Raw genomic sequence first — 26,963 nt, forward strand, 5'->3', positions numbered from 1 at the left:
ATGATAGCAATCAACTAACAACAACAACAACAACCACCTTATTTTGACAATTGACACTGAATTGACTAGTTTTTAAGTCATCTTGACACAAGCTAGAGGAGGAAGCCTCAACTGAAAGTGCCTCCAGCTGAGGGACAAGCCTGGAGGAAATTTTCTTAGTGATTGATGTGAAAGGGCCCAGTCACCCCTGGGCTGGTGGTCCTATGGCTGGGTGCTATGAAAGCAGGCTGAGCAAGCCAGTAAGTAGCACTCCTCCATGGCCTCTGCCTTAGCTCCTGCCTCCAGGTTCCTCCCCTGTTTGAGTTCCTATCCCGACTTCCTTTGATGATGAACAGTGATGTAGACGTATAAGCCAAATCAACCTTTTCCTAAGTTGTCTTTGGCTATGGTGTTTCTTCACAGCAACAGTAACCCTAGCTAGGACAGGAGGCATAATTTTATAGGCAAGTATATTACCTATCACAGAACTCAAGATCAGAAAAAGCATCAATTATGTATCACAGAATTTAAGATTTTTCTTTCACCAGATTTACCAGTTTCCCTTGTGTTAGGTGACTACATATAAAAACAAGGTGTGTGTGTGTGTGTGTGAGTCAGGTTCTCACTAGCCCTGGCTGGTCTGGAGTGTGTGCATGTGCGTGTGTGTTTCTTCAGTCAGATTCTCACTTATTAGCCCTGGCTGGCCTGGAGCTCACTGTGTATTCCAGGCTGGCCTCAAGTTCATAGGGATTCAACTGCCTCTGCCTTCCGAATGCTGAGATTAAAGGTCAAGCTAATAAAAGCAATTTTCTCTTAAACGTTACACAATTACAATTTTAAGCGTCCCAGAAGCTGTCAGAATAGCACTGTTAGGTGGCTGCTTCTGGGGAAAGTCTAGCTCCTTACAACCTGCAGCTACTTCTAAAGTGGATTTCTTTTCTTTCTTCCTTTCTCTCTCTCTCTCTCTCTCTCTCTCTCTCTCTCTCTCTCTCTCTCTCTCTTTCTTTCTTTCCCAACTCAAAAGCTCTGTGGCAGGCAGACTAAAATGTTTATTTTATAATTGCCTGCTGAACTATGATAGCCTGTTTCCAGATGGTGCCCTTCCTTCAACCTGCACACAATCTCTCCTTGTTAGAGCTATTCAACCTCCTGCTGATCCAGTCCCCAGCCCCACCTCAAGCAACGGAGAGGAAATCCTAAGGAGGAGGTTCCTACCCCCTCTCCTGGCTCCAGCTCTTTTCTAATGACGTAATATGTGGGCTGAACTTGAGTCTACTGAGAACGAGAGGGAATCACTCTTCGGACTGTGTGGACAGTCTGTCAGCTGCGGCTGGTTTCTGCACATCTCCTCCATGCAGCAAACAACACAGGCACAGAACCTTCGCTGCTGCATTGGAGGAGTCCACAGATAGCCCCAAGTTACACAGGCGGCCCAGCAAACTCAGTCCATTAGTGCTGTGAAAAGAAGTTCCTCACTTCCTGGATTCACAAACGCAGTTACCGCTCAAGTAAACCGAACAAACTTCTACACTGATCTCAGAGAGCAAGGGCAACGACGCACGTTCACGGACTCGCTTTTTTCAACAGACAACAAAGGTATTTTAATATTTCTCTTAGATTTATTCAAAATTCTATGTCAAATGCATCATTGTCCTTTGTACTAGAAGGTAAGAGGTTTCTCAGGGAACTTTAGAAGATGCTGCCAGTTTGTATCTGAAGGCTTTGTTTTGCATCTTTCTGTAAAAATAGTCACGGAGTGCTTCATATGTGACTACAGATTGAGACATACATGCTGGGTTCTAAAGACAAATGCTCTAGTGACATTACAAAGTTTTACAAGTAACTCAGTAAATGTCTAAGGCTGACACAGTGAAGGATGTAGGATAAAGGAAACAACTGTGAGCACGGTGAGTTTCTCTTTTGAACGCTGGTGTGTGTGTAAAGACGTATACCAACTACTGCGATTTTCAAAGTATGGCTACAAAACGAAGCTAAGAGCTGGTCAGCTGAATGCTTGCAACAGAATCTCAGTTACACCTGAACAAAACTCTTCTGAGTCTTTGTTAATCTATGGTATTTCTTGTTATGATTAATCATTTTAAACAATTTCCTACAACAGAAATTTCATTTCAGCAACAGGTTAAAGCTGGAAATTACTTGGAAAAGTAATATTGATACAAACAATAATTAAAACCTCCTTCAAGGTCAGGATTGAGAAGTATCAGGGTCACCAGGATTAAGCATATGAACTCAGAAAATGTCAGTACTGAAGAAAAACTGGCAAGGCCAAAAGCCTGTTTTAAAAAAAATAAAAATAAAATAACCTTTGTAACTGTCCCTAAGAGGCAGGAGCATGCCCTCAACATTCTATTGGGGGGGCTTGGTTAGTCATGAGAATTATGAAATTGCTACTCACCAACAGTAAGCTTTAACACCAAGACAGCAAGCTGTTACGGTCAGGATTCCCTGACTTTTAATCTTTAGTGGTAGGAATTTTCAACAAACAAATAATAGTAATGTTCAGATTTTGTTTTTTCAACTTTGCTTAAACATTAAAACTCTCAACTCTGAGCTCTGTTAAATACGTATTTTACAGGAGAGTCTGTAAAATCTTGAAATCATACTCCATCTGAAACACCGTCGCCTCCGTGGCTGCTGCCATGATGAAAGCAAGTCTCACTCATCTCAGCTCTTCCAATGACCTATGCAGGCATTTCAGAGCCAGTGCGCGCGCGCGCGCGCGCGCGCGCGTGTGTGTGTGTGTGTGTGTGTGTGTGTGTGTGTGTGTGTGTGAGAGAGAGAGAGAGAGAACGAACCACAAATGATCACATCTGTCTGTTCTGGGGACATTTCCAGGGCTATTCTTAGGAAGGTCTTCTACCTATCCAGTCAGTGCTCCTCAGCTAACTTCACTGCCTCTGGCTTCTCTCAGTGCAGGGCACAGCCAAAGGAAGGGAAGGCAGCTTTTATCCTCCTTATAGCTGGCAATACAGTACAGAGAAATACTATTAAGAATATGAATATAACTGCACAAACTTTTTTCCCCCTTTTCTAAAAACCACCTGGCAAAGGCGCAGTTCAAACTTCAGTAACTGTAACTAATTTTCCACATTCCCTTGAGACCTAGGAAAGACTTAACATAAATAGGAAGGTTCACGAGGTGACACAGATTTATGGTGCTTTCTCTGAACATGCGTGGGAAACATTAAATAAGAAAATATTTTTAGACAATGTGAGAGTGAACAAATTTTAAAAATCAATTCTTCGCTTATATTTAGTCTGCTAGAGATGTCTCTTAACTCCAATTAAAGAGACAATGTGCTCATCACTGATGTAACAAGGAAGCAAAGAACAAACACAGCGACCAGAAGGAGCTTTGAACACCATCTTAAATCTTACGGATTTTACAACTTTAGTGACTCTAGGCAGAGTAGACCAAAACCCCAAATATTCCTCAAGCTTTTAATTTAAAAGCTCCCTTGTTTTGGTAGCTTATTTCATTCTAGAAAGTATTTATATAATTTTATGAGTCAAGTCTTCAGTACTGACATTTTCTGAGTTCATACTATTAATCCTGGTGACCGTAATACTTCCTTTCTGTCCTATTATTAAAACGAGACAAGGAGAGTTAGGAGAAATGACATATACTTGCCCAGAGGCTAATGGCTTTTTACCTTATTTTACTGTTCTGTTTGTTTGTTTTGATAAAACTACAGTTAAATTCCAAGAATTTCCTGTAAATATAACTCCAAATATACCATCAGTTTTAGTGCAGGTAACTCTTGGAGAGTAAGAGATGCTCTGTGAGAAACAATGATTCCTCAGGTTTGTATTTCCTGGTGTCAGAAGGCACAACACAGAACAGGAGCCAACTTTCTCACGTGTGTGCCTTTGCCACCAGCAGCCACAGAAAGCTCTGAGTAAACGGTATCATTTCACCGAGCAACTCCCCAGCTCTTCCCAGTCTTTGCTGTGTTTATTATTTCTCTTCTGGAAACAGCATCTGAGGACCTTGCTTTCCAGTGAGGTGGCGGCCATCTATTTGCACAGCCACCGAAAGCCCACATTTCACTAAGAAAAGTGTGTTTTTGTGTGCATGTACGTATGGGGTTGCAAGTCAGATTACATAAACAGCAACTGATGGAACACACATGGGCAGAGAGGAACGACAGCAACATGGGGTGTAGAACAGGCCAGACTGTGTACAATGACATGCACATGCTTTTGCACAACACACGAACAGGCCAGGGAAAGCTGGAGGCAGCACATGCCAAGATGCCTTCTGTTACTACAGACACTGTAATACACAGGTCCCAGGTCTAATATCTGAATCCCATATGAGTGGTTTTGGACCTCGGGGACTTCTCTTTTGAAAGTGATACCATTTCTTTTCTTCATACTGCTACAGAGAGTGCACCTCTGACAGAATGTAGTTTAGAAAGCGGAGCCATATGATGAAACAGTTAACTTAAAAACATATACCCAGCCAGAAGACAACCTGGGTTCAAATTCTAGCTCTATCTTTTAACAGCTGTGTGGCTACTGATATGGCCTTTAGGGCGCCACTTCCTGTACAAATGAGTATCAGAATCATCTGCCTCACCGGGCTGTGATGTTCATATATAAGGGACTGAAGACAGCGATGCCTCCTGAGAGCACTCACTAGGTATTCAGTAGTGTTAGTGTTGTGCTGTCTGGACTACACATAAACAACCGGGGTCAACCTCTTAGATCAAGAAACAAGGGCTGAGGTAGTAGCAAAGTTGGCAAGAAAAGGTCCTCAGGTGCCCTCCACTCCTCGGGTGCCCTCTGCTAGCCTTACAACAGCAGATGGCATGAAGCTGCTGTGGGGTAGCTTGGCCATGAACCTGAGCACAGGAACACACTTTGCCCACTTCTTCTCTAGTCTACTGCACTACTCACTTGGGAGTGAACTAAAGAGGAAGGAAGAAATCTAGGTTCTTGGAAAGAGTTCCAGTGTCAGACTGGAAATAACAGGTAATTCTCATTTGCCACAGCCAACAGGGCACAGTCCAAGTACACATCCTGGCATAACTGTGGCTGCTACAGATTCTGACCAGGGGCCAGGGAACCAAAGTTTTAGACCTGTTTCTAATATCAGTGTGGCTTTGGCCCTTAGTACACACATAGGTACAAAAAGACCTTTTATATCCAATTTGATAATGCTTGTTGAAAATTAGGACTTTTTAAAAACTAAAATACAACCCAGTAGACTTTAACAGAACACACCCACTGAGTCACCTATAAACTTCAAGCATAACCATTACTGCAGTTCAGGAAACACAATTACCCACAATGACTGGGGGCATCTCGTCATTCTTAAAACTGTCTCTAGTCTCAAAAGCGACGATATAAAAATGTTCACTTTCTATTGGTCTAAAATGTCTGACTTGGTAGGTTGAAAAAAATGTCGCAGGATTTACTGCATAAGACCAACTTAACTGATGTTATAGTATTCTAATCTAAAACCCTGGGTAGTAAGATCACGCGGAGACTGCAGTAATAACCAAGCAAGGCTCTAACTAGTATCTTATATATCACACACTGTTCTCATAGTCCCGAGGCAGTGAGCTTTCTAAGGGCTCTTAAAGGCTCCCCAGGCCTGGCAGTGTGCCTTCCATAGCACGGGCACGAATCAAAATCTCCTCTGAGTAAGATGGCAGGTGGCAGCTGCAAGCTCATCAAGAGAAGGGTCTCATCTTTACACAAATGTCAAAATACAAACCTACAAACCTAATAGTGAACTCACGACTTCAAGTGAAATCTAATTTACTAATACAAACCTCTCAGTATTCCCTTAGTAGTCTCAATGAGAAACGTCCTCTGTAGGCTTGTGTATTTACACAAATGCCCTCCCCCCCCCCCCCCGGGGCTGATGACACTGTGGGTGGCCTTGATGGGAAGAGTCACTGTGCTGGGCTTGAGATTTCACAGCCCAATCCCAAGTCCAGTTCCATGTCTTTGCTGGTCTGACTTCTCAACTCCTGTCTCTGTCGGCAGCTTCCCCACTAGGATATTCTCATCCCTCTGGAAATGCAAGCCAAGACGTACTCTTTCTCTTGTAGGTGGCTTTGGCTGTGTTACCACAGGAGCAGAACAGTAACTACTCTAAAAATGGTTAGCCTTATATTCACTGGGTTACACACTATTCTTGTTCAAGTATATGGTGTATTTTGATCATATTCATGCCCCGTTTTTCTCCTCTAGTCCTTTCCTAAAATAATCTATTTTCATAATTCCCTGTTTTCATGTCATGTATCATGCATGTCTACAAAAACCCTAGGTTCCATAAATAAGAGAGAAAATACAAGATATTTGCCTTTTTGAGTCTGGTCTAATTCCTTAGTAAGATGACTTCAATTCTATTTTTTTTTTTTTTTTTGCAGTAAGACTTAACTCTGTTAATCCCAGCACTCAGGAGGCAGAAGCAAGCGGATTTCTGAGTTCGAGGCCAGCCTGGTCTACAGAGTGAGTTCCAGGACAGCCAGGGCTACATAGAGAAACCCTGTCTCGAAAAACAAAAAACAAACAACAAAAAAAGACTTAACTCTGTTGTTTATGGTTGAGGTGCTGTATACATATATAATAAATACATACACTTTAATTATTATATATACATGTATGTAATATATAATTTTTTTTTCATTCTTCTCTTGATGGATACCTACGCCATAACGTGGCTGTAGTGGATAATGTTGCAATAAACACACGTGAGCAAGTGTCTCTGAAGTGTGTTGACTTAGAGCCTTTAGACAGAAAGAAGGAAACATCTCACCCATACGACAGTTGTACTTCTTGTTTGAGGACCCCTATGTGGACTCCCATAGTGGCTATTCTAGTTTATAGCCCACTCACTGCCTGTGTATAAAAGATGTCTCCATGCGCATCCTTGCCAGCATTTGTTATATTTTTTAATAATAGCTACTCTAACAGGGATAAGATAGGATCTCAATGTAATTTTGGTTTGTATATAAACTCATATTAATTATTTTTGTTTCTTCTTCGCTCACTGCTTTCTAAAAAGACGCTGTGGTAGAATTTCATTTCAAAATGAAGGCTTTTGTTTGGACCCTAAGTGTACTACTCTTCCTACTGGGCAGTGGTCACTGCAAAGGAGGACAATTCAAAATAAAAAAAATAACCCAAAGGAGATATCCCCGTGCTACTGATGGGAAAGAGGAAGCAAAGAAATGTTCATATACATTCTTGGTGCCTGAACAAAAAATAACAGGGCCAATCTGTGTCAACACCAAAGGTCAGGATGCAGGCACTATTAAGGACATGATCACCAGGATGGACCTGGAGAACCTCAAGGATGTGCTGTCTAGGCAGAAGCGGGAGATAGATGTCCTGCAGCTGGTGGTAGATGTGGACGGGAACATTGTAAACGAGGTGAAGCTGCTGAGAAAGGAAAGCCGGAACATGAACTCCAGAGTCACGCAGCTCTACATGCAGCTACTACATGAGATCATCCGTAAAAGAGACAATTCACTCGAACTTTCCCAACTGGAAAACAAGATCCTCAATGTCACCACAGAAATGCTCAAGATGGCAACAAGGTACAGGGAGCTAGAGGTCAAGTATGCATCCTTGACTGATCTTGTCAATAACCAGTCTGTGATGATCACTGTACTGGAAGAGCAGTGCTTGAGGATGTTTTCCCGACAAGACCCCCATGGGTCTCCCCCTCTTGTCCAGGTGGTACCGCGACACAGTCCTAACAGCCACCAGTACACCCCTGGTCTGCTGGGAGGCAATGAGATACAGAGGGACCCAGGTTATCCCAGAGAGGTAATGCCACCACCTGATCTGCCAACAGCTCCCACGAAAAGCCCTTTCAAGATTCCAGCAGTGACTTTCATCAATGAAGGTGAGTTACCGTTTACTGACCAATGGAAGAATGAAGCTGGTGTGCGTATGATTCACGCAACAATACTCTTATCTTAGTAAGTCCTAGTTCTTATGTGCTGATGCCATTATACATGTCCAATCAAAAATTTCACTTTTTAAAGTGATGTTTGGATTTGATATAAAACATCTCTTTTCTCCCTGATGTAAGTTTCTAGGTGTTTATAAGTTTTTCCCCTCTGTGGAAAAAAAAGCACTCTGCCACCCAAATTCTTACAATGGAGGCTGCTGTCAAAGAGAATGACCACTGACACATAGCTGAAGGAACTCACTCTACACCCCACTTTGCAGCCAGCTCTACCGCATCCCCACCCTTCAGATTCCCCACCGCTTCCTCTTGCCTTCTTGCTGTCTTCAAAAGGAGTATTTAACCTTGTGCTCTCCTTGTCCTCAGGCCTTATCTCCACTCAGGGTGTGCTTCCTACACTGCTCTAAGTCTAATCAGGTCCTGGGTTCTTGTTCTTTCAAAACACCTATATAAAACCTACCTTTGCTACCTCAAGAGAAAGGGGAGTCTGTTTTCCAAGGCTAAATAAATGATACTGAGCACCCTGCCTTCCTCTCACTGCTCTGCTCTGGCCTTGACTCTGGGGTGACCACCCAGTGCACAACAGAGTCCTGTGTTTCACTTAAAACTGTCACATGTGCATCCACTGTCCCACAGGCCACTCTCCTGAACCTGTTACATTACTGCTTCCCTACAATGTGGGAGGAGGGACTCAGATGCCCTTTCCTCGTTTACATAAGGAAAGGCAGGACATAAAAGCTGCACTAGGAAGCCACCGCACAAGGCTGTCTGCAGCAGTGGCATCCACTGACACATGTGTCCTTGTGCCTGGCTTCCACACAGTCACATGAACAACCTATCTTCCAGACTGTATTTTAGAGCTCCCCCACATCTCAGGATGGCAAGGGTTACCTGCCTGCTGGTGTAGGAGACACCTGACTGTGGCAAGGGTTCCTCTACTGAAACAAGTGATCAAGGCTCACCTCAAGGCTTTCAAGACTAATGCTAAGACTTCCAAGAATCAAACAGACAATACTGAACATCTCTTTTTCCACATCCCAGGCTCTTTCTTTCCTTCTTTTCTCTGCGTTCTGTCTTCTGTACCACACTACACTGGAGTTTCTGAGATCCACTTGTTTGCCTTCCTGCGGGACCAGGGTTGGCATACTGTGCTCATCGTTTGTGAAGAATAAGTAAGCACGCCCTAAAACAATCACCTCCTCACCAACATTTCCTACAGAAGCAATTATAGGTCATTTGGGCTACCAAGAGAAATTGTCTCCAAACTAATACATATTTACTTGACAAAATCTAGAAAATACCATCTTTTATAAAATGCTCAACAGCCTAAGAAGCAGAAATAAACAGTTAACATTTTATTCATTTCTTTTATCTTCTTATAAACATGGTTATTAATATTTGTTTAACCTTTAAAAACAACTTTGTTTTCTGAAGATTATATTCTTAAGACAAATTTCACTGAGTAAAACTGACAGACTTATCTATTTGATCCTCACTTGTCCCATAAGCACAGTCACCTGAATTCTACTCAAGTACCCTGTAAACATTTCAGAGGCAAAACAAACAGGTCATTTAGATCCAGAAGCTGGAGGGGAGGGAGCAGGTGTCGCTTTCCTCACCCACCATGGGAGTAACAGTGCTGGGACCTGGCTCAGAGCTTAGGATAGAAGTGCCTGCAGCAGTGCCTGACACATCCTACCCAGGTGTGTAAGTGCTTGCTGACTGCTCCCCACAGCCATTCCCTTGCAACACACTCTGCACTGGTACCAGCCTCCTTTATAAAGTATGCTCACAGGTACTGCTGCTCATCAATTTTGTACAAAAAAAAAGTGTAGCTGTCCTTTGCTACTTTGTAGCTTCTTCTTTCTTCCACCCTTCTCCACCCCTTTTCTTCCACCCTTTCAACCCCCTAACACTAGATAAGAGAGAAAAGGGGATAAAGAGGAAAGGAAAGAGATCCCGGAATAAAACCAGGGATTGGAAAGGGGGTGATATTACCATTAGACTATTTCCTGCTGGTTAGAGGTGTCAAGTTACTTAGGGCAAGTTTGATATTAGCCCTCAGGATATCTAATTTCTTCTTGTTGTTTCTTCTTTGGGCACAAGTACTTAACAAACTGCAACCAACAACAACCAATCAGGAATCTCATCTCTTGGGGTCCTAGCATTTATATACGCCCCCAAATTCTAAATGTCACAATAGCAGAAACTATCTACAGCTGGCCAAACCATGATTCTGCTAGAGCAGACCCATAATCCCCACAACTGGGATTAAAATGAAAACATTCTCATAATATTTCTGTGTTTTTTAAAAAAACAAAATTCTGGAATTCTCACTACAAGAAAGTCTCATTTTCATTTCACGTGCTTCCTTCAAAAAAATTGTTCCAACAAAGCAAATCCACTTTCTTCCTTTTAATAACTCTAGGACTTCTGTCCATTCAAATGATAAGGATGAGACCAAACGAATGAGTACATGATGGAAACAGAAGGCCCTCCGTAAGCCCTGTTGACCTCACAGGCCTGAAGTAGTTGTTTATAATCACAAACACCTCTACTGTCTGTAACACATACATTTATTAAATTACCTCACCTTTACAGGTAACCACAGCCCATCTAAGTGAAAGGCACTCTAACACATGAGCTCCTTTCTGGCAGAGAGATCCTGTATTTCAGCTGCAGGTGCTGAAACATTACATGATTTGATAACACAGAGCCTCTTAGCGTAGTCAACCTAAAGACCTTCATGAAAACCAGTGTTAAGAGCAGCAAGAATATCATAAAATTAGGTCAATCAGCAGCTCAAGTCCTTTAATTTTCAAAGACATGTACAAAACTGTCCACTGGACTTAGAAAGGAAAAAAACTTTCCCATTCATTTCAAACTAACATTTTATTAAGTTTTTAAGACATGATATGATTTATCAGGATAGCAGTTCCTATAATATTTATAGATAAAGATAACTTCGATGTATTTTATTAAGCTACGGTAGGTATAATTATAGAAGTGTAGAAACAACTGCTGCTGAGTTTGTAAGTAGATCTGAAATTTAAGTCAGTGGCATCATCAATTTTAGCAGAAATGAAGACACATATATTTATTTATTTATAACAAACCAAGGAAATACTTTACAGAATGAAAACATCAGCTCTAGTTTTTTCACACTCTGAGCATCAGTACAAGAAAATGCATACAATTAAATACATCCATACAATTATGCATGCAGGATACGGCATACCCAAGGCCAAAGTTTATCTCACTTTTACAAGAAACAACGGTGGCACAGAGTAGTCCTAAGAAAATCAACCTTTAATGTAAAAATTAAGCCACAGAGATAACTTTTCAATGTTGTTTTAAGTAAGCATTCCCTTCCGTTTTACTCTATAAGCAAAGTGACATTATCAGTTGTGTCATAACAAGCAGCGCCCCCTCACGACAGAAACTCAGCACCTCTGCCTGTAACTTGCTTCCCGGTTCTAACACTTTGATCCCTAACAAACATGCGTCATCACACACAACCATTAATAAGCCTACTGTTTTATCTCTTTACATAGTAGCTTAAAACAATTTTTACAACTCTAGGGGAAGTGTCTCACACTGTTTGGAGACTTTCAAAGAAAGAACAACATAAATGGGTACTGTGCTTACATGTAGTGTGACATAGGTGGCTACTGTACTTATGCGCTGACAGATACTGCTGCTGTGCATACACACGCTCTGACATAGGTGGTTACTATGCTCATACATGCTCTAGCACCAAGTGACTCACTGTAGTGTGGTACACACAGGTAGCCATGCTAGAGTCTCTATATGCATGACAGAAGACACACAATCCATTCTACCTAAAATTTAGTAAGCTGGAGTCAAAAGCCGGCACAAAAACTATGACTGCACTTAGGTGAGATACAGGGAGAGTCAAATTCACCCATGGAATCTAGTTTTCTGCTTTGAGAAGAATTAAAATGTGTATCATAGGAGATGAATGAATCCTATTTCAAGATTACTGCATCCTGAAGAAGGTTCTGCATTCAAGATAAATGTGATTATAGCGGAGATAGTGCCTATCTATGTACATTCTTTGAAGCACCAAATTTCTGAACCAGAGGTAAATTTGGATTTTCAAAAATAAAGCTGATAAGTTTCTAATAGTAGTTTTAAGAATTTTTGTTAAATATGATCCAGAGAAAGAAGTTAGTTTCTATTTAAAAAAAAAAAACAAAAAAAACTATCATCTAATTCTAGAGCAAAAAATTTAAAAGGAATGAAAGTAACAATAAGAAACCGTCTCTGCCAGGATCGATGAGCTGATGGTGTAACTATAAAACCCAGTAACTGAGTGCTGAGAGCACTGTCTTTTCTAAGGAGGAGAGAACGCACTGTTAAGTTTATCTGTGTCTTCCACAAAATAATTTGAACTAAAATTTCCTGAGGTTTTGTAAGCCTCAAAGATCCTGAAATGTAGCCGGGCGTGGTGGCGCACGCCTTTAATCCCAGCACTTGGGAGGCAGAGGCAGGCGGATTTCTGAGTTCGAGGCCAGCCTGGTCTACAGAGTCAGTTCCAGGGCAGCCAGGGCTACACAGAGAAACCCTGTCTCGAAAAACAAAAAAAAGAAAAAAAAAAAAAAGATTCTGAAATGTAAATACAAGGTCCACTGTCAAAAACTGGATAAATTAGTGAAGCTGATGATAAACTTAAATTTGCCTATATTGGAAGTTTTATCAAATGAAAACTGAACTCAGATAAGCCAGAATTCTTCAATTTATCTAAACGCCTAAAACACACGTTAAGTAGCGGAAAATAAAAACAGTTCTCTGGTATTTAACAAAACCAGGCTAAAACAGAATCTTTACACGGCCTCCGATCTAAACTCCGAGTGCAGGCAGTAAGAGCTCAACAAGCGAAGTTTAGTTCCAAATCTCGGACATGGGATCTGCTCGACAGGAGCAGCACGTAGGTGCCATGCTCACAGAGCCCCTCCCTCGTGTGCCGCTAAACAGCACCAAGTCTTAAAATAAGAATTTACAATAAAATAAAATATGCTCCTTAGACACCCTAGCTTCCCCAAAAGTAGCAACTCAGGAGCACAATGTGGCTAACTTTGGAGATTCCACCATGACTGTTTTTAAGTAAAACCATCAAGCACATAGTGAGGCAGTCTCTGGCCCACCTGATAGGCTATAAACACCATCCTGTCGTTTATATTTCAGACATAGGAAATGTACAACAGCTGTGGAAGACTAAACATACGTCAGCATGTAGCCCACATGTGGCTTAGATGAGGTCCCGCGACTCCCAACGGCCTCACTTGGATTCAGTAGACTGAGCTTAGACAGGAAGACAGCAAACCCCCCCTGCTCAATCTCAGCTCTCAATTCACACTCTTACCACGAGTTCTGCTTCAAACCTCATTAGAAGCTTAGCCACGCTGTGCTGGAACCAACCTTTTCTTATCCCTTCTCTCATCTCCCACTTAACTTCAGGGTTCTTCATCTGTCTCTGGACCTGAGTCTACCCTGCTCTAGATTCAGAAAAGATAATTCTTTTAAATTAAAACAAAATTTGTTCATTTGTATTTGGCCAAAGGTTGACCCTGAGTGTCCTTCTTTTTGAGATAAGAGGGTCTTTCACTAAATTTGAAGTTCCTTGATTTGGGTAAATTGGCTGGGATTTCCTGTCTCTGACCCCTAACCCAGTGCTGACATTACAGACACTGTGTATGCTCATGTGTCTGGCTCGTGTGAATTCTGGGATCTAGACTCAGTCCTCACACTGTACAGAAGGAAAGTTACAGTCTGAGCCTTTGCTCCACCCTCCAGAAAAGGCTCTTAAATGACAATAGAAAACCGAAGACATTCTGAAAATGACCACCATCAGAAATGTTAGTATCTGAGAGTCCCCCAATGAGCTCCAACTGTGCACGGCCAACAAAGAAAAGGTTCTGCCTGTGCATTCTGCTTACTTGACATGCATCACATGACATGCGGGGAAGCCGGAGGGTGGGAGCGGGGGCCACTTCATTTTCCTCTCCACTGCTCCTCCACAGGCAACATTACAGCTTTCACCCTACCTGACATGGAATGATTCCTCTCTGCCGGACAACACATGGTCTTCAATGTGAAATTATTCTTATGTGATTAAGGGAAAGAGAAGGGGTGACATCGATATCTGAGGTGTTTCCCCATAATATTTTGTGTTGCATGAAACACAGCAGAATGTAAAGTATGTTAATCAGCTGTTATTTTTAATCTATGAATTTTCACAACATGATCATCCAGTTATGTCTTATTTCTGTGACAGAAATGACTATATCGTAACCTTCAACTAGCCATACTAAACGGCTCAATGAGCATATATGTATTAAATAAAGATATTTAGTACAGTACTTCTGCACAAGAGAGGCAAGAGGGACTGACAGTCCCTGGTGACACTGGCTCTGTTAAGCACAGTGTACACACACAGTCCCAGCACTTGGGTGCTGAGGCACAAGCATCTGGAGACCAAAGTCTGTCTCTCAAAACAAGGAGAAAGGAAAGAGGAAAAGAATCTCTGAATACTTTAACTGAGAATTCTGGAATCCACTCATGACTTGAAAAGAAAACGCTGAACCAGTTACATACAGCAAAGAGGGCTGTACTTCCAGCATTTGGGAGACTGAGACAGGGTGACTGTGTTTACAGACAAGCTTGTACTACACCACCAGTCCCAGGCCAACCTGGGCTACAACATGAGATCCCATCTCAAAATGAAAACAACTTTAGCAAACTAAGGAATGCAAAAACCAAGAATTGTATATATATATATACACATACATACATATATATATTTGGTAGCAACTATTCTGGAGGCCTTCATAATAGACACAAAACCAAGGAAATCCCAGAAGAGAAAAAAATGAGCCAATGAAACTGAGAGTAAAAAACCCACAATACCTAATATTACCTTTAAAATTATTTATTTATTTATTTATTTATTTATTTATTTATTTAATGTATGTGAGTACACTATAGCTATCTTCAGACTCACCAGAAGAGGGCATCGGATCCCATTACAGATGGTTATGAGCCACCACGTGGTTGCTGGGAATTGAACTCAGGATCTCTGGAAGAGCAGTCAGTGCTGAGCTATCTCTCCAGCTCTCTTAATGATATTTTTTAAAAGATGCCATTTTCCAGGTTATATTTTTACTAATAATCTATAGTACAGATGGACACTGATAATTTTAAAATTTTGAAAAAGCTATATATGAAATATAAGACTATTGGGTTGAGACTCTGACCCACTCAGTTCGTACATATTGTTTTCCATTTCCTTGGATTTAAAACTAAAGGACTGATTCATTGACTTAACAACCTTGGCTGATGCCCAGTTGAAACATGGAGAGAGACGTGAAGTCAGCAGAGCACAGCGTCTCTATCCTCAAGGGGCAATCCAGAAGGAAGAGCTCACATTCCCCAAGTTGCCTCCAGTGACAGACACAATGAATGGTATTTACATAATAAAATTAATTTATCTTAGTAAGAACGATTGGGGACAATACTATGTATTGTTATCTCAAAACTTCAGCAATATTATTAAAATTATAGAGCAGAAAAAATTCTTAAGAATTCTGACTAAACTAGTTTCAGATACTTAAAAATTACACATCAGAATTTTAAAATATTCAGTAAAATTTTTTGATGAATGCCTTTAAAACTCCCTTGTTCAAATATATCTATATTTAGCATTATTCTTTTTTTCTGAGCCATAATTTTTGTATGCTGTTTAAAATAAAAATTTCGAAGCACTGGTATAGTTATAAAATTCAAGGCTGTTCAGTAGAACTAGACAGTTATTTTCTGTAGATCCCACAATGTACCAATCAGACACTACAGATGATTTAACATCAGGGTTTTTGTTTGTTTGTTTGTTTGTTTTTTAAGAAGTTGAAAAATCGGGCTGGTGAGATGGCTCAGTGGGTAAGAGTACCCGACTGCTCTTCCGAAGGTCTGGAGTTCAAATCCCAGTAACCACATAGTGGCTCACAACCATCCATAATGAGATCTGGCGCCCTCTTCTGGAGTGTCTGAAGACAGCTACAGTGTACTTACATATAATAAATAAATAAATCTTTTTAAAAAATAAGAATATGCTTTGTTTAAAAAAAAAAGAAGTTGAAAAATCTTAGCTGGCTAAAAATATAATGTCCAGGGGTAAGATCTTACTACCAAACTTGACAACCCGAGAACAATCCCCAGCTCCTGCAGGCTGTCTTCTGACTTTTTGCACAGAATAATAAATTAAAAAAATACAGCCTGGTGAATACTATGAAATAAAAGAGCCAACAGTGCGCAGCAGTTCAGAACATTTACCTGAGAGCAGAAGTGAGCATGAAGGAAGGCTTACCACCCCCTCACATAACCCTAACTACTACTTCCTGTCGCGTGACCTTAATTAGCTATTATCTGTGCAACAGAGAAGCTGTCATGGGTCACTGGGCAGCTCTGATAAGAAGGTTACTCCTAGCCATAAGAGTGCCATGATATCATGCATGAGATCAGTCAGTATCTTAGGGAGACATTTAGACCAACATTCCTACATTTTTCTAGTATTAAGACAGGGTCTCCACTGAAGCCAGGCTGGCCTGGAACTCATTACATACCCCAAGCTGACCTTATACTTGCAGTAATCATCTGGCCTTAGCTTCTGAGTTCTGGGATTAAAAGTGTGTGGTGGAACACCTGGCCTGACACGTATTCTTTATGAATATGATGGAAAGTTAAAATTATTTAAATTTGGGGGATTCTACTTTCTTTTTTAAGGGTTTATTTGTTATGTATACAATGTTCTGTATGCATGTATGCCTGCACACCAGAAGAGGGCACCAAATCCCATTACAGATGGCTGTGAGCCATCATGTGGTTGCTGGGAATTTGAAGTCAGAACCTTTGGAAGAGCAGTCGGTGCTCTTAAACTCTGAGCCATCTTTCCAGCCCTCTACTTTATTTTTAGAGCTTCTTAGCAATTAATAAGTGAGTGAATGAATACGACTGAGTTCCCAAAAAGGAACACAATGCTTAATACTGTCAGAACTTACCAGGCCTCTGCTCCACTTCCACTGAATATACCAACTTTGTGTGTTCCCTCGAAATAAAAGTGCAGACACTATAAATCTGGCACCAGGGAAATACGTATGTAAACGTCAGCAGGTCAATCCCACAGCATTTTGCAAAAATGTCTGAAGAAAGTAAAGCTTGTAAGAATGAAGGCGCTCAGCACAGCGTATGCTGTAGCACAGATCAGAAGAAGAGACCATAACAAGACAACTGAAGCACCAGGGGCCAACCTGCTGCCAGAATAAATAAAGACCATAGCTTCAGGAAACATTTGTAAAAAAGAATCAATATAATGCATTGCGTTTTAGGAGTGCGTATCTACAGTATACAAAGCAGAGGAGAGTGGGAGAATAAACAAGCTAATGCTTTGAGTAGTGGGCCTGATGTCACCCTTTCCTTTAGCTTTGCATGTATTTTAATTAGTTTCTACAACTTGTATAGAGCATTATGCACACAGCAGATAAAATGTGGTTATCTGTAAAGAAACAAATGAAGGTAAGAATATTGATTTAAGAATTATTTAGTACTTATCTTTTACATTTCTCAAAAATCAATATTTAAATTACAGGACCATTCAAAGACTGTCAGCAAGCAAAGGAAGCTGGACACTCAGCCAGTGGAATTTACATGATTAAACCTGAAAACAGCAACGGTCTGATGCAGTTATGGTGTGAGAACAGTTTGGATCCTGGGGGTTGGACTGTTATTCAGAAAAGAACAGATGGCTCTGTCAATTTCTTCAGAAACTGGGAAAATTATAAGGTAAATGAGCAAGTTCAGACCTGGGGAAGGTAGACCTGAGTAGGTCTTCCAATAGTGACCCTCCCAGGCATTAAGTCAGACATGCTAAAACATAACTATCCATTTGATATTCATCATCTAGCAAAAGGTTTATGGTTCTCTTTTCTAGTTGAACAGCCAGAGTTAAAATGTGAAAAGAAAACTAAAATTATCCTTTAAATGTTTCTTTTGAGTCTGGATAACTTATACGTACATGCATGCATATTTTACAAAGATAACTCAATTCCATTTTCAAGTTTTTAAACCTATTTATTGACTTGTATGAGTCTGTTTTGCCTGCATTTCTAGAGGCTATGACTCTAGACTTCCATGTTCAAACTGTGACGTAACCACGCGCTTACTCAGGCTTAGGCGAACATTTTCTGGCAGTTAAGAATAAAACAGTAATCTATCCAGAAACTTCTAAACCTCAACTGCCACAAATCCGGGGTGGGGCGACTTCCTTGAAGTCTCTTTGAAGACAAACTGTCAGTGTTAAGATGAAGTTTACTAAATCTATTCTGCTGCAAATGTCCAATGTCAAATGCTTATTAAAATAATTTAGTCCACTTCCTTCAGACAGTAACTTACAACTTTCACAGGGTGAACTGTAAAGATTACTATAGGCGTCCCTGCGCGGGGCTGAGGGCCGCCGTGGCGGCCGGCATGGGGTTGAGCGACGGGCCGGTACTGTCAGGTGAAAGTACCTAGGGAGCTCCTGGAAGACCTGTTCCCAGGCCCTGTGACCCTGGTGATGGAGCGCTCGGAGGAGCTCAACAAAGACCTGAACCCCTTTACTCCTCTTGTTGGCATCCGGATTCCTGACCATGCCTTGATGCTGGACTTGGCCCAGATGTTTGGGGGACCACTTGCACTCACTAGTGCCAACCTCAGCTCCCAGGCCAGTTCTCTGAGTGTTGAGGAGTTCCAAGACCTCTGGCCTCATTTGTCCCTTGTCATTGATGGGGGGCCAATTGGGGATAGTCAGAGCCCTGAGTGTCGTCTCGGCTCTACTGTGGTTGACTTATCTGTGCCTGGAAAGTTTGGCATTATTCGCCCAGGCTGTGCCCTGGAAAACACTACAGCAATCCTACAGCAGAAATATGGGCTGCTCCCTTCACAGGGGTCCTGTTCATGAAACTTGGGAGGACCCAAGGACCATGCTGGATACTATGTGTCTGCTACTGGATGGCAAAGCCTCATTGGCTGAGGTTCCTACATCTATAGCCTAGCTTTTTAGGCAGCATCCTTGGCTCTGAATCCTGTAGGCCAGCCAGAAGCTGCAGGGTGAGCCTTGCCCCCAGAGGAAGGTTATATTTATTTATTCTGTACATTTATTTGTCAGCCAAGAATTAAATGGAGGGAAGGACATTCTCTTAGAGTGGCCTTATTATTTTAAGTACCCCTCTCACCCCCACCCCCTTTAAGTAACTTGAGTACAGAATTAGAATGCATTAAAAGCTGCTTTCTGGGGAACAGTGACATTTGATGTCAAACCAGCCAGAAGCACTAATGCAGTCTAGAATAGAAGTCTTAGGACCAATGCAGCAAAGTCTAGGAGCTGAGGGCAAAGCTTTCTGGGTACAGGGGAGTGGTTATTGGGGAAATTATTCTAGGGGTCCCAAGTGAAATATTGAAAAATAAAATCTTGACTTTTTTCAGCCAAAAAAAAAAAAAAAGATTACTATAATGCTTATTTTATTAAAGACATAGCCGCGCGTGGTGGCGCACGCCTTTAATCCCAGCACTTGGGAGGCAGAGGCAGGTGGATTTCTGAGTTTGAGGCCAGCCTGGTCTACAAAGTGAGTTCCAGGACAGCCAGGGCTATACAGAGAAACCCTGTCTCGGAAAAAAAAAAAAAATAAAGACATGCACGCTATCGTTTTGTTTGAACAATGGTCATGATTTTAGATACACTTTGTCTGCCTACTATGGGAACAATATCACATGCTCTCAAAACACACATCTTTGGATGAGGGTATGACCACGAACCTTTCTGAAGGATTGAGGTAGTTCCATATTTTTAGTAACTATCAATGACTTTTATTGTCGTTTGGCTTCACTCTTCTTTATAGCATTTGAAGCTACAAAAACTAATAGTGACATTAAAATAAAGCAAAGCAAAAGAAAGTGTCAATGTGGAACCAAAGTGCACTAACAGAAATAAGGCCCCGTCTACCATGGCACATCACCTTGAGTGGACAATATCCTCACTCTGCTCAGTATTTAAATTTCATTTGTAGTTGTAGCAACATTTACCATCTAAACTTACCAATATGTTCATGTGTCTGTGTTATTAACAGAAAGGGTTTGGAAACATTGATGGAGAATACTGGCTTGGACTAGACAATATCTACAAGCTTAGTAATCAAGACAATTATAAGCTGATGATTGAACTAGAAGACTGGAGTGAGAAGAAGGTCTATGCGGAATACAGCAGCTTTCGTCTGGAGCCCGAAAGTGACTACTACAGACTGCGCCTGGGGACGTACCAGGGGAATGCTGGGGACTCTCTGATGTGGCATAATGGTAAACAATTCACCACGCTGGACAGAGATAAAGATACATATACAGGTAAAGCAAACAAGCATGGCTGTCATTCAACATGTGCTACGCATTGAACAGAACCAAGCCACTAAGTGTATTAAAGGCCCTCAATCTCACAAAGGGTATTTTGGACACAGTAAAGGGAATATATATAATCTGGTTTTTAGGATTTCTAAGGCAACCTCAATGTTCTTTGGGAAGAACAAGTTCTGGGGAGAACCAAAACAAAACCAACCTATACCCACTTGAAAATGAAACTCTGACTAACACTGGTACACCAGCTGGACACCAACCATGTCAGAAACTGTACATGCTGGAGACTCAGTGGGGAACGAAATTTTTGTCCTTTGGGGTTCCTTTCAAGAGGAGACAAAATGTTTTATTAGGTGGAGATAAATATTCTTAGAAAAATGAAACCAAGTAACAGTTTTTAGTTCCTTTTTCTGCTGCTATGATAAAACTATGAGAAAAGCAACTTAAGGGGTAAGGAGAGGCTAAAGGGGTTTGCTTCAGCTCACAGCTCCAGGCTATAGTTCCTCAGAGCAAGGAAGTCATGGCAGCAAGAGCTTGAGGGGACTTGGTGACATCACACCCACAATCAGGAACACAGAGCCATAAAGGTATAACGCTGGTGGCTCAGCTTGCTTTTCTGCATTCTTATTCAGTTGAGAAACTTCCACCTAAGGATTGATACCACCTACAGCAGGCAGATCTTCCTACCTCAATTAACTTAATCAAGAAAATCCCCCAAGAACATGCCTGTAGGCCAACCTAACCTACACAGTTCCCAGTGAGACTCCCTTCCCAGATTATGTCAAGCTGGCAATAACACTAACAATCCATCAGGGAACAGAATATGGCAGGGGGCATCAGGCTCTTGGGTGGATGCTGTTGTCCAGAAAAGGTTCTTATGAGATGACATCATCTCAACAAAGGCTTATGGGAGGTAAACCATTTAGCTATATGGTCTAAGAGTATGTCTTAGATGAGAACAACAGAGACTGAAATGCAGCACAGTGGTGGTAAAATCACTTGAGGTAGAGGAGAAACAAATAGTTTCATGAAATTTAATCTACTATACTTCTGTCTTTTTAAAAACATGTTTCTGTACTGATAAAAGACATACCCACCATGAATACTGACTTAACTTTGTATTCAGCTACTGCCTTACCAAGCAGCATGTTGGACACTATTTTAACTTACTTCCCACTGGCAAAAGAGGAAGGAGAGAGCCAGGTCTGGAAGCCCGCCTTTCTGTTTACACTCATTTAATTACTAGCTGAGCTACTTCCAGACTTCAATTTTCCTTCAAGCTCTGCCATCTCCCTTAGTCAATCCTGCCCATTTCACCTTTGTCTTCCTCAATATATTTCTTAAACACAAATACTGCATGTATTTACTCTACTTTGAAGAAAATGAAATTATTTAAATGTTAAGTCGGCACAGAGTGAAATGAATACGGTAATTCTAGTAAAGTGAGTAGTGAGAAGAAAACCAAGACAACCCCTCCTGGAGTCAGTCACTCAAACGGCTCCAAGAGAAGCACATACGTGTGACAGTCTGCAAGTGTCATACACAGAAGGACTCTTACTTCACTGTCTCTATTTCTCCTGCAGGAAACTGCGCCCACTTCCATAAAGGAGGCTGGTGGTACAACGCCTGTGCACACTCTAACCTCAACGGAGTATGGTACAGAGGTGGGCATTACAGAAGCAAGCACCAAGATGGCATTTTCTGGGCTGAATACAGAGGCGGGTCCTACTCCTTGAGGGCAGTACAGATGATGATCAAGCCTATTGACTGATACCTCCAAGTAAATGACACAGAACTTCACTTCCAGTTCCCCAAATCTAAACATTACATGTTACTCTGCACAACTTATTTTTACAGGTACAGTTTTTAAAATACATTTTACTACTATAAGAATGTATCTGTGAAAACAGTTCCATTTTCCTCCAAGGAAGATTATGCAAATCCTTGTTATTTTAAAAATTATATTGACTGAATATTAGTAAATGTAAATATTGGCCACAATGTAAAACAAATCTTAGCTTTATTTTGAATCAAATCTAAATACATGTTCAAGATACTTCATGATTTATTTAAAAAATATAAGACTGCTCTAACTTTCACTGAAAAAAATTATTTCAAGATTTCAGACAATTAGTGCATTTTATTTATGAAAATACAGACAGGAAACTAGAGAAAAAAACTCTAGTTTTGCCACTAGGAAATGTTTTTCCAGTAAGTAAAACTTTAAAATAAAAATTTAAATTGAATTTATGCTTGTAATGATTTTCCTCTAATAATTTAGGACACAAAGTACAAAATGTATCACTTTTTAAGTGTACAACTAACACCCTCATTACATAAACAAGTTAATGTCTTTTTTTTAAATTTTTAATATTTTTTATTACATATTTTCCTCAATTACATTTCCAATGCTATCCCAAAAGTCCCCCATACCCCCCCTCCTTCCCTACCCACCCATTCCCATTCTTTTGGCCCTGGCGTTCCCCTGTACTGGGGCATATAAAGTTTGCAAGTCCAATGGGCCTCTCTTTCCAGTGATGGCTGACTAGGCCATCTTTCGATACATATGCAGCTAGAGTCAAGAGCTCCGGGGTACTGGTTAGTTCATCATGTTGTTCCCCCTATAGGGTTGCATATCCCTTTAACTCCTTGGGTACACAAGTTAATTTCTTGACAGTCATGATATGCTAATATCAAAATCTCCTGATACTCGTTATGTAATGACAAAAGCAACAGGGTACTGATATCACAAAACAAAATTGCCAGTATACCAACTTTTTAATATATTTGAATTATGATTCTAAATGTATTCATTATCCGCCTATCCCATTCACTGAACTTTACCTCAAAAACACCCACCTAACTACGGGCTAGCAGTGTAGCTCAGTGGTACAGTGCATGCCTAGCATGTGTGAAGGCCTAGGTTTGATTTATAGCAATGGCAAAGGAAAAAAAAATCTGTCTGTGACTTGTGAAAAAGATTGGACAGCTTTATACTTACATCTAACAGAATTTCAACAATCAGTTAAAGACATTTTCCTAACAGTGAGGATACAACAGCCTTAAAGCAAACTCCATAGGCCTTGGCAGGTTCAAACTGCTAACTCATTTTACAGTGTGTGTGACTGACCTTTGTCCTACTTTGTCTAACTCATCTTCCCAATCATCACCATTATCGGGGCCTCCTAGAACAACTTCCTCCCAATAATTATTCACTTCTTACAGCTAATCATCCATCAAGCTAAAATCGTAAAGATGTGAGACAACTGGTAAGGTAAAGCGAAAATGCAGCAGGACTAAAGGAGCCCTGTCCACACGGGGGTAGTTTAACACGGACAGCCACACAGACACCCTGTCCACACGGGGGCAGTTTAACACGGACAGCCATAGGCAATCCAAGTTCCCATGCATCAGAGGCAGTGAAAACCCCTGGTGAGACCCATGGCTGAGAGGCAGTGGCATTTGTCTTTGCCACCAATCAGCATTTCACAGCTGACATCAGAGGCAAATCTTACAGAACCAGCCCAGAACTAAAACCAGAACAAGGGAAAAGTAAACACACAAAATAGAAAACAAATGAGCTTTCAAATTGCCCTACCTTGTGGATGGATTCTACTCTACTGCACAGCTGGTGCAGATTCGCTCTTGAGCTCGCAGAAACATGACTGAAGTACCATCTGTACTATTAACGACCGCACCCCCTCCACCGCCCCCAGATGAACACTATCCAACTTTGCATGAGCATACAGCGACCCATGAGCTTTCCTTGGTGGTGATTATGACAGCGAGTTCTAGGACAGCCAGGGCTACCCAGAGAAACCTTGTCTCTCAGAAAAAAAAAAAAAAAAAAAATCAAAGCTAAAGAAGAACTGACAATAATAATTATATCAGGCACATATGGTTGAATGCCTAGTTGTTATTAAAACACATTACTAAAGGGTCAACAACTGTAATTCTGCTTGTGGCTAGCAGTCACTTCTGAATATCTGTTTTTGTTTGTTTGTTTTTTTGTTTTTAGACATTGATTGTAGAAAGGCAGAGAGGGAGAGAGTAGGGAAGTAGACTGGCTTAATAACCTCTTTTAAAAAACCATAAGCACAAGAATATTAATTAACTCCATCCCCAACTGACATCTGTCACAAGTCTTTGAAAGTAGCCACCCTCACAACAGAAAGAACATCAGTGGGACTTTAAACATACTTAACAAGAGTGAGGGTCAAAGGGATTGAGGGGTGGAGGGATGGAGACTGCAGTTCTACCTAAGGAGAAACCTACAGCCAGGTGCCACTGGCTAAGAGTTCAATCTCAGAATCCACAAGAAAATGATGGAATGTGCTCTATCTACTGCTGGCTTAGAACATGATACATAATCAACTGCCAGCAAGATGACTCAGCAGCTAAGGACACCAGGTGCCAAGCCTGATGCCCTGAGTTTATTCTCCAGAACCCACACAGTACAAGGAGAGAACTTACTCCAGCAAGTTGTCCACTGACTTCTGCACACACTCTCAATATAAATGAGTAAATATAAAAATTTAAATAAGTAAAATTAATCCAGAGCATATATTACTTACTAAACCAAAGAAATAAAAATGCAGTAAAATTCTTAAAATATAGATACCTACATGTTTCTCACCATTAGAGATTTTGATATCACTGTCAGTGACTTTTGTATATAACATTTTATCAAAGGAAAGGGGCAAGTATTTCTTTAGTTCCTTACAGAAAGAACTATAGGACGGGACTAGCAGTGTGGGCTGCTTGGTGGTAGACTGTCTAGCATGTTTGAAACCTGGGTTCAATCTCCAACACCAGGAGGGGAGAAAATCAGTTATGTTGTGTAACCTGTAATTTTAGCATGGGGACAGGGGACAGGAAGATAGGACACAGATAGCATGAACAGATGGGAAGATCCTGAACTCAAGGCCTGCAAACACACCCAGAAGCCCAAAACAACCAAAGTAACTGCAAGAAGCAGGACCTTGTTGAAATACCTTAACAAAATTACTGAGAATTATAGCCTTAAGAACTGCATATAGGATAGCAGACTTTTCTAACACCAACACTACACTGAAAAACTATATTCTGGGATCAACAACTCCTGAAAAACACAAAACAAAACCAGATAGTCTGAGGGTTCTTTTAAATTTAGGTATGCCTTAAAATTTTTGTTAACTTTGATGATGGATTAAAAATCCACTGTGACCACAAAATAGAAACAGAAGGTACTCTACCCAACTCATTCTATGAAGCCACAATTACTCTGATACCTAAACCACAAAAAGACCCAACAAAGATAGAAAACTTCAGACCAATATCCCTTATGAATATTGATGCAAAAATCCTCAATAAAGTTCTTGCTAACCGAATCCAAGAACACATCAAAACAATCATCCATCCTGACCAAGTAGGTTTCATCCCAGGGATGCAGGGATGGTTCAATATACGGAAATCCATCAACGTAATCCAGTATATAAACAAACTCAAAGACAAAAACCACATGGTCATCTCGTTAGATGCGGAAAAAGCATTTGACAAGATCCAACACCCATTCATGATAAAAGTCTTGGAAAGATCAGGAATTCAAGGCCCATACCTAAACATGATAAAAGCAATCTACAGCAAACCAGTAGCCAACATCAAAGTAAATGGTGAGAAGCTTGAAGCAATCCCTCTAAAATCAGGGACTAGACAAGGCTGTCCACTTTCTCCATACCTATTCAACATTGTACTTGAAGTCCTAGCCAGAGCAATTCGACAACAAAAGGAGATCAAAGGGATACAAATTGGAAAAGATGAAGTCAAAATGTCACTTTTTGCAGATGATATGATAGTATATATAAGTGACCCTAAAAATTCCACCAGAGAACTCCTAAGCCTGATAAACAGCTTCGGTGAAGTAGCTGGATATAAAATTAACTCAAACAAATCAATGGCCTTTCTCTACACAAAGAATAAACAGGCTGAGAAAGAAATTAGGGAAACAACACCCTTCTCAATAGTCACAAATAATATAAAATATCTTGGCGTGACTCTAACTAAGGAAGTGAAAGATCTGTATAATAAAAACTTCAAGTCTCTGAAGAAAGAAATTCTAGAAGATCTCAGAAGATGGAAAGATCTCCCATGCTCATGGATTGGCAGGATCAACATTGTAAAAATGGCTATCTTGCCAAAAGCAATCTACAGATTCAATGCAATCCCCATCAAAATTCCAACTCAATTCTTCAACGAATTAGAAAGTGCAATCTGCAAATTCATCTGGAATAACAAAAAACCTAGGATAGCAAAAACTCTTCTCAAGGATAAAAGAACCTCTGGTGGAATCACCATGCCGGACCTAAAGCTCTACTACAGAGCAATTGTGATAAAAACTGCATGGTACTGGTATAGTGACAGACAAATAGACCAATGGAATAGAATTGAAGACCCAGAAATGAACCCACACACCTATGGTCACTTGATCTTCGACAAGGGAGCTAAAAACATCCAGTGGAAGAAAGACAGCATTTTCAACAAATGGTGCTGGCACAACTGGTTGTTAACATGTAGAAGAATGCGAATCGATCCATTC

General features: G+C 40.8%; 2 protein-coding genes and 1 pseudogene across 8 annotated transcripts in view; 2 read left to right on the plus strand and 1 right to left on the minus strand.

Annotated features, from left to right (window-relative positions):
• Positions 1-26,963, minus strand: part of Ralgps2 (Ral GEF with PH domain and SH3 binding motif 2) — a 137,244-nt gene that overhangs the window by 28,743 nt on the left and 81,538 nt on the right. The gene's annotated exons all lie outside the window — the stretch shown is intronic.
• On the plus strand, positions 1,246-22,672 carry Angptl1 (angiopoietin like 1). 2 transcript variants are annotated; one of them, XM_085842330.1, is made up of 6 exons: positions 1,246-1,575; positions 6,387-6,468; positions 7,025-7,870; positions 17,598-17,791; positions 20,113-20,383; positions 21,973-22,672. In XM_085842330.1, exons 3-6 carry the CDS (start codon positions 7,051-7,053, stop codon positions 22,158-22,160), a joined length of 1,473 nt encoding a protein of 490 aa, XP_085698456.1. In that variant the 5' UTR covers positions 1,246-1,575; positions 6,387-6,468; positions 7,025-7,050; the 3' UTR covers positions 22,161-22,672. The 2 variants fall into 2 exon arrangements, with proteins under 2 accessions (XP_085698456.1, XP_021028870.1); XM_021173211.3 differs by lacking the exon at positions 6,387-6,468.
• On the plus strand, positions 17,873-19,230 carry LOC110309668 (threonylcarbamoyl-AMP synthase pseudogene; annotated as a pseudogene).

This window comes from Mus caroli, unplaced genomic scaffold (genome assembly GCF_978045245.1).
Source record: "Mus caroli unplaced genomic scaffold, Mus_caroli_1 scaffold_1, whole genome shotgun sequence".
Lineage (NCBI taxonomy): Eukaryota > Metazoa > Chordata > Mammalia > Rodentia > Muridae > Mus > Mus caroli.

What these genes read in the sequence shown, in the direction of transcription:
- Angptl1 (XM_085842330.1), top strand. Translation starts at nt 7,051, where the DNA reads ATGAAGGCTTTTGTTTGGACCCTAAGTGTACTACTCTTCCTACTGGGC. An exon ending in GAAACTGGGAAAATTATAAG is followed by an intron (nt 17,792 to 20,112) that starts GTAAATGAGCAA and finishes TGTTATTAACAG; the next exon opens with AAAGGGTTTGGAAACATTGA. An exon ending in AGATAAAGATACATATACAG is followed by an intron (nt 20,384 to 21,972) that starts GTAAAGCAAACA and finishes TTTCTCCTGCAG; the next exon opens with GAAACTGCGCCCACTTCCAT.